Source organism: Mchenga conophoros, linkage group LG16 (assembly GCF_057382185.1).
Source record: "Mchenga conophoros isolate Kocher_MC1m ecotype Shallow Benthic linkage group LG16, M_conophoros_male_GT1.1, whole genome shotgun sequence".
NCBI lineage: Eukaryota > Metazoa > Chordata > Actinopteri > Cichliformes > Cichlidae > Mchenga > Mchenga conophoros.
The window spans coordinates 32,712,643-32,730,392 of NC_140541.1; the positions used below are offsets into that span (position 1 = coordinate 32,712,643).

The 17,750-nt window shown below is 41.9% G+C and overlaps 1 protein-coding gene across 7 annotated transcripts in view; it reads left to right on the forward strand.

Annotated features, from left to right (window-relative positions):
- hecw2a (HECT, C2 and WW domain containing E3 ubiquitin protein ligase 2a) overlaps positions 1-17,750 on the forward strand; it is a 45,600-nt gene that overhangs the window by 22,696 nt on the left and 5,154 nt on the right. For 5 of the 7 annotated variants that reach the window (XM_085249076.1, XM_085249070.1, XM_085249072.1 and 2 more), the window contains 15 exons: positions 232-356; positions 1,187-1,372; positions 1,459-1,593; positions 3,411-3,531; positions 3,619-3,715; positions 3,861-3,944; positions 4,388-4,470; positions 6,226-6,346; positions 8,031-8,144; positions 8,733-8,885; positions 11,322-11,420; positions 11,993-12,122; positions 12,206-12,352; positions 15,582-15,696; positions 17,304-17,389. In XM_085249076.1, coding sequence (XP_085105202.1) covers positions 232-356; positions 1,187-1,372; positions 1,459-1,593; positions 3,411-3,531; positions 3,619-3,715; positions 3,861-3,944; positions 4,388-4,470; positions 6,226-6,346; positions 8,031-8,144; positions 8,733-8,885; positions 11,322-11,420; positions 11,993-12,122; positions 12,206-12,352; positions 15,582-15,696; positions 17,304-17,389 — 1,796 coding nt within the window. Of the gene's footprint in view, positions 1-231; positions 357-1,186; positions 1,373-1,458; positions 1,594-3,410; positions 3,532-3,618; positions 3,716-3,860; positions 3,945-4,387; positions 4,471-6,225; positions 6,347-8,030; positions 8,598-8,732; positions 8,886-11,321; positions 11,421-11,992; positions 12,123-12,205; positions 12,353-15,581; positions 15,697-17,303; positions 17,390-17,750 lie in introns of those variants that run through there. The other 2 variants (XM_085249075.1, XM_085249077.1) reach the window with 2 other exon arrangements.

The following is a 17,750-nucleotide window of genomic DNA, read 5'->3' on the forward strand; positions in this document are numbered from 1 at the left end:
ATGATTCATCCTCAGAACTGCTACTGGTAGCCATGATACTGTTATTTGTTATGAAGAGATGTGAGAAGAGCAGCTTTCTTTGTCATATCACTCATGCAGAGTTGTAGACGTGTGATTACTAACTGTCTTTAAACTCAGCACGTGCTATTAGAGCGTGTTTTCCTGACATAAGCTGCTGTGGTCGGTTTGGTTGGTGTCTCGGGCTTTGACTGGATGTCGTTTCTGTTTCAGAATACAGACGAGAAAGCGGCGTCGCGCACTCCAGCGGCCGCTCGCGTCTCTCCCTGCTGCTCCAGTCGCCCAGCGCCAAGTTCCTGTGCAGCCCCGACTTCTTCACCGTGCTACATTCAAACCCTGTCAGTCCAACACACCTGTAGAGCAGATCTAACATACGCAAGGTCACCAAAAACCATTTAGGCTCATGTTTCTGCTTAGCTATCCTAGTTTCAGAAACTAGTAGTTGACAGATTACATCGTCACCTGTTACTTGTTACAGATCGTTTTCTTTTCTTCTGTATATGTATGCCAGCATCAGTGACAAGTGATCAACAACACGTTACAATGAGGTCATCAGAGTCAGGCTGTTTTTCATCTTTTCTTTCTTCCATGCTTCAAACTAAATCTGAGCAAACATCTGGAGTGGAGATGTTGGGAATTACGCACACTCTGTTCTCATTCAGTTAGTCATACTTCCCTGCACAACATCACAATAAAGTGATTAGAAAGAAGAAATTATAAGTGTAGTATTTTAAGAAATGGGCCAGGATCTATAAAGAACTCCAAATATCACATCAGCACATTGACATATTTGGCTGGGGTCATAAGGGACCTCTGTCAGGGTAGTCACTAATATTAGGGATATTGAGACTCTTATAGTCTGCCCCCTTTAGCTCCATGTGATGTGTTGACGTTAGTTTAATCTGTTTCTTCTTCCTCTTATACAACATAAAGATCTTTATAACTTCTGCTTTTTAACTGCTTGAGCTGTTAGAAAACTCCACATTCAACTCCATGTACACTGTTATTTTCAAACCTGATGTACTGATACTGCACTAATCATGTAGGAAAAACCCTGAATAACAGTATGTCTCAGATAAAAAAGGAAAATAGCATCATACCACTGAAATAACCCCACTCTTGTTTCTCTCATTGGTTCTCCTGTCGCTTCCTGATGACCTCCCCTCAGAGTGCCTATCGCATGTTTACGAGCAACACCTGCCTGAAGCACATGATCAGCAAGGTGCGTCGAGACACTCACTTCTTCGAGCGCTACCAGCACAACCGCGACCTCGTCACCTTCCTCAACATGTTCTCCAATAAGCAGCTGGAGCTTCCCCGGGGCTGGGAGATGAAGCACGACCACACTGGGAAGGTATGCCACGCAATGACGCCCGTTTTCACCTTCACTGCGCTGCGTGTGACATTTTCTGATTAGTTTATGTGCGCCTCAACCCTCAGCCTTTCTTTGTGGATCATAACTGTCGCTCCACGACCTTCATCGACCCGCGGCTGCCCCTCCAGAGTTCTCGCTCCACCGGGCTGCTGGCCCACCGCCAGCATCTGAGCCGCCAGCGCAGCCACAGTGCCGGGGAGGTGAGAGACTCGCCATTGCTGCAGAGCACTCATTGCCTGGAGCACGCTTAGGGTTTGCATGTTTAGAGAGGCCAGTTTGAACTCTGAATGTTGGCGTCACCTGTGTTGGAGCCATCAAGGATGCGTCACAGCAGCTTTAATATAGAGTAAAAAGTGCCACAGAAGCTCACTTCTAGTGTATATAACAGCATCTCGTAACAAGAGTCATGTCAAGGTATTATCAAGGTAGTAATGCTCACTATTAGAGGGAGAATCTCAGATGTGTCCAGCTGTGTGAGATTCCGCAGCTGCAGTGTCAAACATAAGGCTCCGAGGTCTCAAATCGGACCCATCTGATGGTTTCTAAGGTGTAAATAGTGCAAAAGAAGAAAGATGGTCTAATTTTTGGACTTTTGTCTTTATTCTGAACCAGCAAGAACGATGTAGAGAGCTGGAGGTCAGTTTGAGAGCCGTCTTAGTGGCAAAGATGTTACCAGTGGCTTGGAGTAATAATAATAATAATACTTTTTATTTTTTGGTGCCTTTTAAAGTACTCAAGGGCCCTGTGCAACACAAAATTAAAAAGAAGACCAATATTGGTGTTGAGGAATCGGGATCCAGTGAAGCTGATGAGAGTAGCTGTAATGTGGTCAGCAAACTGGGTGCAGCCGATGACTCTTGCTGCAGTTCTGTCCCATTTGGAGACGATTGCAGGGTTTTCTGTTTTGGTGGTCCAAAGAAAATTACAATAATTACAATAATTCAAACGAGAGGTGACGAGGGCATGAGCCAGGACTGTGTGACAGTAATATATCAAGGTAAGGTAGTTAAACAAAGGAGAGCCTGCTCGTGACTTTCCTTGTAATGACAGTAGACTAATTGAACTGAAGAAAATATTAAAGAGAAATGAGATGACTTCCTGGGTTAGACTTTGTTTAAAATAAAAAGTGGATATGATAAATGAGAGTGTTGCTCTATTAGTGCTACCTGTGGGGAGAAATCTGAAATGGAAGCATCTGGAATTCAACATGTAAAGGATGCTGAGGATCTAAAATGATGCTCTGTGACACGTGCAGTCATAACGTTTAGCTGTTTTTATGGGGTGAACTCACAGTTTATATCTGCAGTATTAAGACGCTCCAAACTCTCCAGCATCATTGCACCAGGTCTAGACTATTTTGCATACATCTGTTTGCTTCTGACACATGCACATGAAAATGTGTGCGTCTAATGTGATATCGGCCGGGCTGTAACAGCTTCAACTCTTCAGGGAAGGCTTATGGGAATTTTTGGACATTCTCCCAGAGGCACATTTGTGAGGTCAGACACTGATGTTGGATGAGAAGTCCTGGCTCACAGTCCCCACACCATATTCCCCCCCTCTACTAAACTTTACACTTGACACAATGCAGTCAGACAAGTACCGTCTCCTGGCAACCACCAAACCAAGACTCATCCATCAGACTGCCAGACAGAGAAGCGTTCATCACTACAGAGAACGTGTCTCCAATGCTCTAGAGTCCAGTGGTACCGTGCTTTACAGCATTGCATCTGACACTTGTGTTTGGTAATGTAAGGCTTGGCTGCAGCTCCTTAGCCATGAAAACCTTTTCCATGAAGCCCTCTATGCACATGTCAAGGAAGACGAGCTAATCTGAAGGCCATATGAAGCTTGGAGGTCTGTAGCGTTTGACTTGGCAGAAAGTTGGTAACCTCAGTGCTTTATGCCCCTCAGCAACCGCTGTGTGGGTTTATGTGGTCTACCCCTTTGTGGCTGAGTTGCTGTTGTTCCCAACTGGTGGGTCGGTCCCAGAACTAGGATGCGACCTGAACTGTAGTGTTTACTGTTGTCACAGGTGGTGGATGACTCTCGCCAAACCAACCCACCCGTCCTGCCCCGCCCCTCCAGCACCTTCAGCGGCTCCAGTCGGAGTCAGTACCACGACGTGGTGCCTGTGGGTGAGTCGGACAGACTTACACTTCCACGTGTGGATGCAAGAATAAAGTGAAATCACACATGCTGATTCTCTCCTCTTTTTCTTCCAGCCTACAATGACAAGATAGTGGCGTTTCTACGGCAACCCAATATATTTGAGATCCTGCAGGAAAGGCAGCCTGAGCTCGCCAGGAACCACTCGCTCAAGTATGCCTCTCTCTCAGTCTCCATCTCTGTCTCAGTCCGGCCTCCCGCGCCTCCATTATCGCCATCAGTCAAACTGAACACGTTTAACCTTTAATCTTGATGGACTGCATCTGGTTAGCCCCCTAAAGTGTGTGTGTGTTTGCAGGGAGAAAGTGCAGTTTATTCGCAGCGAGGGAGTCAACGGCTTGGCTCGCCTCTCCAGTGACGCTGACCTCGTCATACTGCTGAGGTGAGTCCTGCAGGTGTGTCTGTGTGGGGACAGAGCCTGCTGGTCAAAATGATCACCACTTATGAAATGTCATAAATTGGTACCTTGTGTCACCTTTTTGCCTCTGAAGTAAAATATTTGTGGACATCACACATGATTATTTGACCTACAAGTAGTATTTACAGTCATAATTATGTGCTGACTCATGTGAAGCGGCTGGCTTTGCAGCCTGCCTGATTTTATATATAAGCAACCCGCAATATTGCATTCCTGCTACCGTGTGTGTGTGTGTGTGTGTGTGTGTGTGTGTGTGTGTGTGTGTGTGTGTGTGTGTGTGTGTGTGTGAGGACTAACGCTGCCTGAAGGCGTATCGTTTCCTTTGTGCTGTCTGACAGTGTTCTCTGTGTGTGTGTGTGTGTGTATCTCTTTCTCTCTCTCTCTCTCTCTCTCTCTCTCATCTTCAGCTTATTTGAGGAGGAGGTGATGTCATATGTACCGCCATTACTCCACCCAGGTTACTGCCTCTCCTCTCCACAGAGCTCCCCCGGTGAGTCTCTGTCTCACTCCTTGTCTGCATCAGCCCAGCATTTATTAAATTCTCACTTTTATATAATAAAAACTGTAAAATGAAAATGTTCGTGTATATGCTGTCTTACATAATAAACTTTTTTAACGGTTTATAATCAATATACCTAAATTATATGAGTAATGATGAGTAACTACAGCATATTTATGGTGTATTTACTGTGTCATCACAAGTGTAACTTTGACATGTTATGGTGTAGCTCCTGTGCAGTTGTAGTCATTGCAGTAAAATTATGTTGTATCTATGGTGTAATTACCCACAGCTATGGTGTATCTGCAGTGTAACTGTTCTGTAACTTCTGTCTTGTTACATTGTAACAGCGCAGTAACAATGATGTAACTGTGACGTTGCTAAAGTGTAACAACACTTCTGAGTCTGGATATCTGTTGGTCTAACGTCCAGTCCGGGAGATTTTAGTCTCATGTCTTCTTTCACCATTACCTAGAAAACCTGCTGATCTTGTGATCCCATAATATTTGTAAAGAATTCCTCGGATTTTTGGGAAGGCTGTAAACATGTTTATTTGTGCTTTAAACTTGACTTTTTTTAAATGGGAGTCTGTGGACTGACTCACCTTTAGAGTCAGCCTCAAGTGGCCACTAGAGGAACTGCACTTTTGAGACTTCTGATTGGCTTTATTTGCCTCTGAGGTTCTTGCTTATTCAAAGTAAAAGAGACAGAGAAAGAAAGCGAGAGATGATTTCAAGACAAATCTGTGTTAAGAGCTGCAGATGCTGAACACAGAGCTCACTCTCCTGCCTGGACACTGTGTGTTGATGATTTGGGATTAAAGTAGCATCCTTTAAGATTAATCCCACCACACAAAGTCAGCTGTCCAACCTCAATATTAAGATGAGAATGAGTCTTCATCCTGGTTTCAATCTGGAAACTGTGTCTGTAGTTTTGGTTTTCTTGGCCTTGACTTCCAGTTTCGATCCACGTTCGGATATAAAAGCACCAAGGTACTTTCATGCTTTAGTTTTTATGTGTGGTTTTATCTGCGCTGACCCACCTTCCATATTTGGAATATATTTTATCCCAAAGCTCCACCAGGCTGTTCATCTCTTTTTCTTCTCCTGCCAGCCCACCGGTGTTGCTAAAACATCCTCCCCCTATGCTGTCGATGCTGAGAGTTTCAGACTTATGCTCCAGCATTTTGTCATAATTCTCTGCAGGATGACACTGAAAGGAGACAGGAACAGATGAAGGGAGCCACACACCCTGATAGAAAACACAAAAAGCTGCAAAGCACTTACCACCTCTCGAAACAATGCATTTAAGAGAAATGTTTCGATAAAAATCCAGCACACTTTATTCAAAGAAGCTTTTTGGAATGCGTCCTTGTCAGACTTGGTTCAAAACAAACATTTTCTTTGCAGCGCTGTTATTAGTGTTTTTCTTTTCACCTCTTTATGCTGAGCTGAGCTCTGATCACTGAGATGTGTATTTGCTCTAAAATTAATAAAAGCTTTAACAGTCTGATACAAAAAAAATCCCCCCAAAACAATCCAGGATTAACCTGCATGCGCTATTTCTGATTGTCTACACAATCACTCAAGCTTTACTCAATTTCTGCTCGGGAACATTCAGATTTAATTTTATTTCTGTCTCCCTGTATCCATTTATCTGTCTTTACTTGTCTGTGCTCCTCTTTTTGTTCTTGCTCTGTCTCTTGCTTTGCATTCATTGTGCTTTTTACTGTCATTTACATCTCAGGTACCCAGAGAGCTAATGCCCGCGCCCCGGCTCCCTATAAACGAGATTTTGAGGCCAAACTGAGGAACTTCTATCGAAAGCTGGAGACAAAGGGTTATGGACAGGGACCGGGGAAAGTCAAGTAGGTCTAAAAGCTCCAAAAAGATGAATTAATGAATGCTGATTTCTAAATGAAAATAAAAAATGTTATTTATGAATAAAAACTGCATGTTCTGTTCAAAATCATAAACCGGTAGGAGGGCGAATTAAATTTCAGGAGGCACACCATCACGGGTTTAGCGTTAGGTATAACCCTAAATTTAGGCTTTACATATACACTGCTCAAAAAAGAATTAAAGGAACAGTATGAACATACCTCAGACCTCAATAGGAAAAAAATCATGCTGGATATCAATAATGATATGGACTGGGTAATACGTGAATGTCACATCGTTTGATGGAAATTAAAATGATTGACTTATAGAGGGCTGAATATAAAGAAACCCCAAAAATCAAAGTGAAAAAGTGATACTATTCCATTCTGATGAAATTGAATTGCACCAACTAAAAATAGTACTTCGTAGTTTCTAATGCCCCCATAATCCTAATGAGAGGACGACTGGTGTCCTGGGGGATCTCCTAACAGATCTGGACATCACTGAGCACCTGGTCAGTCTGAGGCAAAGCCTCATGGCATTGGATGGACTCACACAAAATGCTCAAGAGGAGTTCCTGCGAGATGAAGAACAATTCCTTCATCTTGCAGGAACTGCCTGCATACTCTTGCAGTCAGGGCATTTGTCATGCACCAGGAAGAACCCAGGATACAGTGCGTCTAGCATGTGTCTGGCAGTGCTCGTCCTGTTCCTTCCTGCACAAAGGAGCAAATACTGGTCCTGCTGATGTGTTGAGCCTCCTACGGGCCTGTCCAGCTCTCCAAGAGTACCTGCCCATCTCCCGGGATCTCCTCCTGCTCTTGAGCCTGTAATGACGTATTGATCATCACTTTATTTCTAAAGCACTTAAAAAACAACATAACAGCTGACAGAAGTGCTGTACAAGAAATGAGAGAACAAGAATAAAGCAATTAATCAGCTATAAGTTAATTCATAGAACCTAGGGAACATTTGAAATAGTACAGGCACATACGAAGGGTAAGAGTTTAAGACAGATAACAACACTGGATTAAAAGCCAAAGAGAAAATGTCTCTTTTTAAACGAGTTTTAAAGTCAGCAACAAATGAAGACTGCCTGACTCGTTCCACATTTCAGGAGGCAAAACTCCGAAGTCTCTGTCGCCTCTGGATTTATAAAATATCTCTAAAATATTGATGTGCCATCCTGGAGGAGCTGGACTACCTGTGCAACTAGGGTCCAGGTATCACCTCACACTACCAGTAGTGACATTGAACCTAGCCAAATGCAAAACTAGAGGAAAAACAATCAAAAAGAATGAGGAAGGAAAAAATGTCAGTGGCCCCCACCTATAAAACCGTTTGTGTTGTGGGGGTTGTCTCACTGATGCTCCTCTAGTTCACCTGTTGTTAATTTCATTAACACCCCCTCTGACCATATCAGTATCCCAGAAGTTTAGCTGACTTGATGCTATACTCTGATTAAAAGGTGTTCCTTTAATGTTTTATTTTCAGCAGTGTATTTCAGTCCGGACTATTTTAATCAAAAGATGATTGTATGTTTTCATCGGTAGTGGTTTATAGTTGGCGCTCTGTTTCTATAACCGTGCGTGTGTGTGTGTGTGTGTGTGTGTGTGTGTGTGTGTGTGTGTGTGTGTGTGTGTGTGTGTGTGTGTGTGTGTGCACCCCCAGGCTCATCATACGCAGAGATCACCTTCTGGAGGACGCCTTTAACCAGATCATGTGCTACTCCCGTAAAGACCTGCAGAGGAGCAAGCTTTACGTCAGCTTTGTAGGCGAGGACGGGTCAGAGAAACACATTTACCTCCATTTCATTGGCGTTACTGTTCTTAATGACACGAGATGTTTGCTCACCTCATGCAGGGTAGAGTTTTCTGTTCTCATCTCAAGTTTCAAAGCATAATGTTTAACGCACATCGCCACAGTGCAGGAATGATTGTTTATAACATCAGCATACAGGATTGCAAAAATGAACTGAACAGGCCCTTCATCGTACCAGCCAAAAACCGAAAATCGACCTCATGTTTCAGTTATTGTTTCACCTGCGCTGACTGTGTACATGAGAGAGAGAATCTAGGACCGGAAGAATAACTTAATAAAGCTTTTATAGTCAGTTTAAATAAAACAAAACAAAGGAGACATTGTGTCCCTTTAAAAAAAGGTCAATAGCAGGAAATTAAATGTCACCAAATTTAACAACAAATCATTTTATACGCCTGTACCCGTCTCTTGTTTCCAGTGCAGAAGTATCATGATTGTGAGGCTGCAAAATCCCATAAACACTAAATGCGTTCCTCCTCTGATCCAATCATCGGCCAAAGTCATCAAGGTTCATATGCATGTGTACTCTCATTTTGTGTGTGTGTGTTGCAGGCTGGACTACAGTGGACCCTCCAGAGAGTTTTTCTTCTTGGTCTCTAGAGAGCTGTTCAACCCATACTATGGGCTGTTTGAATATTCAGCTAATGACACGTACACCGTCCAGATCAGCCCCATGTCTGCCTTCGTGGACAACCACCATGAATGGTGAGGTTTCTGTCAGCCTGTGATCTCTGCCTGCCTGTTTGTTTGTTTGTTGCTGTGTGTGCTCCTGTGCTAAATCTAAGGTGTTAATTTTATCTGTCCTGAATGCTGATCCCAAAATGGAAGCAATTTGTGGAGAGCTGTGTGGAAATTTGGATCAGCAATCTGTCACAACTCAGTTTTTTTGCTCAGTGGCTGTGGATGGATGAAGGTCTGAGTAACATGAACCACAGACTATAGTATTCCTTGCTACATTGCAGATTTATCTGTAAATTTATATTGCCGGAATTTCATTATATCACAGGTTTCTGTTTCTTATACCGGTAGGTATTTTTTTTTATTATTTTAGATTTTAAGTGGTTATAATAGGTTTTATAATAATAATGGATTGCATTTATATAGCACTTTTCAAGGCACCCAAAGCGCTTTACAATTCCACTATTCATTCACTCACTGATAGAGGCAGGCTACAGTTGTAGCCACAGCTGCCCTGGGGCAGACTGACAGAAGCAAGGCTGCCATATCGCGCCATCGACCCGTCTGGCCATCACCAGTAGGTGAAGTGTCTTGCCCAAGGACACAACGACCGAGAACCGGCAACCTTCCGGTTACAAGACAAACTGCCAACTCTTGAGCCACGATCGCCCCATGAGGTATAAGAGTGTAGGGAGGGTTTATGTGGCTTAAATATATATATAAAGGTATACTGTTTATGTGAAAGCTGGATGCAGCCACCATGATATCGCTCACCGGTTTCAACAACAGTGTGCTGGCTGCTGCCGTGTTACTTTTTTTGGAGCCAGAAGTGACCATATTTAGTATCAGGTAATGTTCACTAGCTTTTTTAGCAAGCTGCCTCTGTAATCTTTTTCAGTGTATCAGACACAGATACTTGGTAGTTAGTGCTAAGAAACAGAAGAATAAAACACTGGTCCATTACATAAAAGAACTGCACCTACCAGTGCTGCCGGTACTTCCTCTGTGTCAGAGATATTATATTGTGTATTTCTAAATACACAATATTTGTGTATTTCAAAATGAGTACATTCACTAGAATCAGATCTATCTATCTGATTCTAGTGAATGTACTCATTTTGAACACTGCTATGCAGAACGTGAGCAGAGAGAAAGCGAGAGAATTTGATCTATTTGCTGTCACATACGTTGTAGAATGTGGCTCTGCCTCAATACCTAAACAGGAAAATGAGCACAGTTAGGGGTTGAAGTGGGATATGGCAGGTGGGGGTACCCTAAGATCATTTGTAGTGCTGTGACCACCAATCCAGATCATTCTGGCCCACTTTAACCCCAGAGTATAGCACCATGAATGGTGGACAAGTTATGTGGTTTTTGCTCTTTCATCTCTTTGTAACCGATAAGCACAGATACACCGATAGGATTCTCTTTTATGTGTCATTGTTTCCTCCATTTAGCTTCAAATGTGTTTGATGTTTGAAGGCGTGCAGGGCTGGGAGATAAATACTTCCCTCAAATGTATTAAACCTAAGACAGTAGATACTATAGATATTTATGTAAAGATATGGGGAGTAAAATAAATACTCTAGTAAAGTACAGATACACGGAAATTCTATTTAAGTACACCTGGTGGTCAGGTAGGATGGACTCACTGAGTTTCTTGTTTTTTTTCTTTTTTTGAAGAAGGATCTTTACTAGAATTTCACTCACCGAACCTTCTTGAATTGCCATGTTATTGACACCATATTTAAAGCAGTTACATCCCTAGATTTAAGCTTTACTAGTATCCAGATAGTGAGTTAGGAGGAAAAATCAACTCTCATGCAGCTGTGATGAAGTTGGGGATTGGTTATAGAGAACAAAACTGTTTTTGTATCAGGCTGTAAACATGTTTATTTTTGCTGTAAAGTTGGACATTTTAACATGGGAGTCTATGGGGACTGACTCACTGCTGGAGCCAGGCTCAAGTGGCCGTTAAAGGAACTGCAGTTTTTGTTCTTTGGGGAAAGTTGTTTGTTATATCGTACATGATTAGAGGCAATTATCAAGCTAAACCTATGTTTGAAAGAACAAAGACAATTTTCTGATGTTATAGAAGTTTCACAACCAGATAGAATCGAGAAGCATCTTTAAAATATGATGCAGATACCAAATTGTTTGTTATCTTCCCTCGTGGTTGGGATTTGTTCTGCCAACTTCAATCTTGTTCTCACAAACCATCTTTAAGATTCTTATTTGTTGTCTCTATTTGTTGGGTCCTCAATCAAGAGAGTTTTAGATATCATAACATGAACATAATGTGTGGAAGGTGCAGCAGACTATGGCACAATGTTTTTGCATCCGCAGGAAAAGATGTAGAATCTGGTTCCTGTGTTGTTTAGACAGTGTGAAAGAAAGCGAGATCACTGCGGTCCTGATGTTGCTGCTGTCTGTATTCACACATATTTTCCATGTTTTATGCAGGTTTCGCTTCAGCGGGCGCATCCTGGGGCTGGCCCTTGTTCATCAGTACCTGCTGGATGCCTTTTTTACCCGTCCTTTCTATAAGGGGCTTCTTCGCATGTAAGTGCCTCAGCCTGCTTCCATTCATTGCAAGTCAGCATTCAGGGTAGCAGCACTTCCTCCCTGACCAAATAAGACCTTGAATGTTTCAGTCAGTCAGCAGCTGTCTGCTTCTCCTGTCAGTAGGAGCAGCACCCTTATTAAGCTTTGTCCAAACAACCTGAAACGCTGCCAAATGTCTGCAATGAGGACAGATGCTGTATTAAATGTGTTCTTAACCTCTCGGGCAGCAGCGATCTGTTCTTAGCTTTATCACCATTAGTGCAGAGATAAGCATTTATCAAATGAAATGTCATATGTTCAGTCCAATATAGTGCTGAATGATCTTAGTATAATCAACAAAGCAAGTGAACGTGCATATTTTCCTGACAGTAATAACATGTGGAATGACCAAGGAATGAAAATTATGCAAAAGCATTCAAAAGATCAGCAAAAGATTTGACACATACCTATGCTTCATCTCCATACTTTGTATGATTAACCTTCAGCCTCACTTGTTAAAATCAGCTGACGATGATTAAAGAGCAGGTCATCCCCACCTGTTGACCCCGCTGTGACCCTTATTCATGCAGCCCATGTGACCTGAGTGATCTGGAGTTCCTGGATGAGGAGTTCCATCAGAGTCTGCAGTGGATGAAGGACAATGACATCGAAGACATGCTGGACCTCACCTTCACTGTGAATGAGGAGGTCTTTGGACAGGTGCGTCTTCAGTCTGTGGTGGCGCCCTGGAACAAGAAAAGCAGACCGCAAATTTTATGTGTTATTCCTCTGTAATTCTGCAGATCACAGAGCGAGAGCTTAAGCCGGGTGGGGCTGGCATCCCTGTGTCAGAAAAGAACAAGAAGGAGTATATTGAGCGAATGGTCAAATGGCGCATCGAGAGAGGCGTGGCCCAGCAGACAGAGAGCCTGGTCCGAGGCTTCTACGAGGTACAGTGCCGGTGTTACAAATGTTAGAAGTGTCAAAAAGACAAGATAAACAATGCTAAAATCCTCAAAGGGGTTTTAGGGGCATCCCCAAAATCCAACTAAAGGCCTCAAATAAATGCATAACTAAATAAATAAATACAACTTTATTTGTGTGGCATCTTTCACAACAAAAGTACAGAGAATTCCTCATGTGGGAGGACAAATTTCCAAGGGTATAGGCCTGAAAATTTCTGGATCAGATTTAAAGATTCGTCAGCTGCTTAACAGTTGAAATTCAAATTATATTTATGGATTATCTGAGTGGAAGCATACAGATAAAGAACAAAAATGGGACCCAGGATTGAGCCCTGGGGGATGCCAGAGAGTCTGAGGATGTAGGGGGAGGACAAAGCAAGTCTTGCATCCCTAGTACCAAAACACCATTCAAGGTAGCTTATTAGTTTATGATGGTCAGCCATATCTATATCTGTATTTGATTAGAGAAACTAATTATTAATTTATCTACAGCTTTTTTGGCCATTTTCTGTATAGATATTGTTGTTTTTAGTCTACAATTGTGTGATTAAAAGGGGATCTATCATGCTTAGTTCCATCTTTGCTTGGTCAATCAGTTCATCTTCTGGCTAAAAGAAGCAGTTTTAGCTCTTCCCCATTCTTCTGATTGGCTGCTCCTCGCATGCAGAATGTTTGAATTAGCTGGGAGGAGCTTTTGCACTCTAAACTACCCATATAAGGATATCCCCTTTTTGTGACAATATAGAGATCCAAAAATAATAAAAAAGAGTGTTTAGTTCTGTTTTAACTTTCAGCTTCTGGTTCACAGGGATTAAGAACATGTATATGTATGTATATGAATAACATAAGGGAAAGCATAAAAGGTCCATTTTAAATGTGAAATGGCTTCTTTTTATCTTAAAGTGCTCACGACCGAGACTTTAGATGGCCCGTATGAGCAAGGGGACTGATTTAATGTTTTTATTGGTACCTGAACATAATTTTAAGTACTGACTTGAAAAATGCTTGTGCTTTATTGATGCCATGAGCCCCAGTTAAAATAACAATAAGTACAATTTTCTCCTTTATAGCACATAATAGGTATTATCAACCCCATCGATCAATACCGGTGACACAGTATGGCTGCGTCATTGCAGTAGCTGGCTGAAAATCCTCTTTCTTTTTGAACCAGTGCTAACCCAAATGGACATCTGGCATTTGCAGCAGTGCACGATGATGCAGCTTCAAGTTGAAGGGCTAGATATGCTCACGATAATGCCAAAGGAGCAAATGACAAGTTAGCATTTAAGCGATCTACACTGTGATGTGCTAACTCTTTACTACATGTCTGTGATGTTAGCTCTCTTGTCATTATGGGCATTAAAGTAATTCAATGAAAAAGATTACCTGGAGGTACCTGTTGTGGTGCAGTAATGGCAGCTAAACCTGTACTCAAAATCTTTTGAAATATTGACAAAGCCGAGAATGCTTTCTAGTTAAAGTGCTGGTGTGTTAAGGTTTTAGTTATCCATCTCGCCTGTTTTATCTAGAGGGGTTGTCAGAGTGTTGTTAATCTTATTATTATATGAGAGCATGGATAGCAGCAGTGGTGTAATGTAACTTACATATTTTTCTCACAAGTATTTCTATACTCTGCTACTTTCTACTTCTACTCAACTATATTTTGGATGCAGTATTTGTACTTTTTACTCCAGACCAAGTATTTTTAAGGCTCCACTGCTTCTTATTTTGTAGATTTTTAATATAAGCCTACTCATATATAACTCATATATAATTCTGCATTGGTTATGCCCCAGTAATATGATTCTGCACAATGAGTACTTAGATTATGTTAGATTACATTAGGCACTTTATGTAAACACTCACTGGCCGCTTCAATAAATATTAAGTCTCTTTCCAGAAATCATCAGCTGTACATTTACTTTAGAAAATCCACCCATAACAAGTGGATGCGCTACTTGGGTAACAAAAAACTTAATGTGGGACAAACAGTAAGTGTACTGATCCTGAGAGGCATTCAACATATGAAGGGCATGTCTTCTGAATGTGTGAAAAGGTGCTGAAATTTAGTCTATGTTTGTATTCTCCTTTATGCCTCAAATACCTTTAAAACTGTTGTTGCTGCTTTTTGCCTAGAGTTGTTTGGGTTTCAGTGAGGATCCATCAGCTCCATGCTTCTGGAGATAAAAATAAGAAAGGGGTCTATGTTATGACCACTTTTCCTTTTATTTGTGATAATTTTCTACAAAAATCTGCATAGCTTTGTGTCTTTGTGATCACTGATCACTAGTGACAGAAGGCGATTTGTTAACCTGCGGAGATCAAACGTGACAGCCTTTCATTAAAAGCTTTTAATGAATGAGACTTTAAGAAGAGGGTCAGAACCAGAGCCAATCAAAATGTGGGACAGGGAGACGAGAGATAAAAATGCTGCCCACCTGGTCACCCCGTGTGACTACTGACAACGTGACAGAACATGAAACATTAATGGAGTTGCTCCTCGGCTGAGCTGTATTATCAGATAGCTGCACTCTTCTTTTGCTTGGCGGATGTAGATAGAAGAAAGAAAATAGTTCCTGCACAAAGCTGCTCTCAACAGTTTGTAGACTTTTATTTTTTATTTTTTGAGTAACCAGGTCATTATTTCTGGACAGAAACATAGCTGCTGAGTTATTAAAATGGATTTTTTTGGTAACATAATGTAACTTCTACCATTTATTACATTCAAGAGAAGGCAGATGTCTCCAAAACTTGGCAGTCAGCGGCAGAACAATTTAGATGGATAAACAGCGCTGCAGGCCAAAGGAAGAATATGTAGCTGTCCCTTTAACACTCCAGGAAAATAGATCTGATAGCCTGCTGTCATACAAAGAGAAGACAGAGTGATGAGGAGTGGGTTGTAATGTCTTTTTATGTCAGTTTTTTTCCTCCTTTTTTAAATAAACAGTATAAGCACAAACCCGCTGCTTTAATCCCTCCCCTGGCAAGTCGACAGACATCCAGGCCTTTGTGCGCCCTGCTTTTCTAAATCCATAATTTACTGTAAACAAACTGATGGAAACTTTTCCCACAGTGATGTGTCACTGCACAAAAAGGATCTTCCGCCAGCAGTCTGATGTAGGTGGGAGGACTGTGATAAATAAATTGTGATAGATAAATAAATAGGCTGTATCGTGTTTTCACCAATGTTTGTGTGTGTGGTTTGGTTTGTTAGGTGGTGGATGTGCGGCTGGTGTCGGTGTTTGATGCCAGGGAGCTGGAGCTGGTTATTGCAGGCACCGCAGAGATTGACCTGGCAGACTGGAGGAACAACACAGAGTACAGAGGAGGTATGGAAGGGGGGTGGGGGGGGTGGAGGTTGGGTGCAAGGAGGTGGAGGAACGTACTGACAGCTTAGCCTAATGCATGCCCCGCCTCCGGTCCTGCAACATGTTCATTCACAAGTGTGCCACAGCCACTAAACCTCTGCTCTGAGAAGTATTTCCTCATTCATTCATCTCAACTGGTCCAGCGATTTTAACACTCGGGGAGATGCAAGGAAATAAGACTACACACTACTAATAAAAACCATAAAAAAAATCCATCTTCACCCCGAAGAAAGTTCAAATAGGTGCATCTGTTTAAATGTCTCTAGCCCCTAAAATGAAGGTGGTTGTAATTCAGTTTTTCTTTCTACTGTTTGAGGGACACAAGCAGTCCTACCTATTTTGTTTCTGATACTGACACCTTGGCTTTGGGTGTCTACAGATATCAAATACTGATCCAAGACTAGCTGTATTCATGAGAATTATTCTTGTATGTGTATGTAGGCATCCGTGTCGGCTTAAAAACTGAAAAACATATATAAACATTTGCAAATGCATAGAAATTATATTTATTAGTGAAATTATGCTTGAAAATGGAATAAAATGAGTTAAGTGGCACAGACACATGACAGACCTTTATGTTATAGTGAGTGTACTGAAAAACTTTTGCAAACACATAAAGAAAAGCTGGTGATCAACAAGTTTATAATATCTCCAAACTGTTCATGCTTTGTTGCTAATTTAGCTCCGCTGTGAGCAACCAGTACACTGCTGCTCTCTTGTCGCCTTACAAATACAAGACAGCCACCTTAAAAGGGTTTTATGTTGAAAGGTAACAACCCTACAATATTAGAAAATATTAGAGAAAACCCGAACGATCAGACCCCAGTGACAGTAGGAAGGAAAACCTCAATTTTAATAGGAAGAAACCTCCAAAGAACCAGGCTCAGGGAGGGGTCGATAGCTGAAGCCTCTGACTGGCCTCAGCGTCAACTGACTTTGAAGAGGAAGAAGTTTGTTTTGGTCTTTATATGACTGCACCAGTGCCCAACTTAAGATAAGGAAGGATTAATTCGAACAGAAAACCATACAAAGCTACCCTAGAATAAAAATTTGAAGTTTGAAATGAACTGAACAAAGCCCCTTTAATTAATCTGAAAAGACTGAAGCCTTACCTGAAATTAATCAAGTTGTTTTTCACAATATATAATAATTCTCCTGTGAACAAGTGATTAAATTTGCAGGGTAACAGCTGTACTGGACTTCACTTAATGTTACTCTGCAATAAGCTTCAAACCTTTGGAGTTATTACAGCGTATGCGGTGTACAGTCAGGCTGCAGGTGCCGGTGTCCAAAGCCATCACATTTAAAGGCTCTTTAGGGTTCTGGCCAGCAAAGTTGAAAAGGCGCCAGCAGCTGAGAGACAGAACAAAACTCGAGCTGACAATCGGCCATGACTCAGTGTCAGGGCGCTTTTAATGGACGAATCGACTGAGACGCACCAAACCGCTGTGTCCATCAAACATTAAGAAGCAGAGCCAGCTCACAAACCTCAGGAACAGGGGGACGGACGCCCTTATTATTTGTTATTCGTCTGACTCATGCACCATCGCTGTCTTATCTCCCCACAGGTTACCATGACAACCACATAGTGATTCGCTGGTTCTGGGCGGCTGTGGAAAGATTCAACAACGAGCAGAGGCTGAGGCTGCTGCAGGTATATATATTGTACATATATTTATTAGTTTCAGATGTAGCCATTCTTGTATTTTGCTTGTTTACATTATTGTATTTTGCACAACTCTGTTGCTTGTGAAGCTCGCACACAAGAATTTCACTCACATGTGCTGTACCAATGTACCTGCACATGTGATGTGACAATAAAAGTGATTTGATTTGATTTTGATTTGATTTGAGGTAGGGCACGAGGGGGAGCGCATGCACACAGGATGCCCCCGTGTGGACACCGCCTGCAATTACATTTTTTAATATGTTTCTAATTCTGCAGGAATGTCCCATTTATTTAAACAAGGTGTATTCAGTTTTCTGATTTATTTAACACTGAAACAAAGAACCTG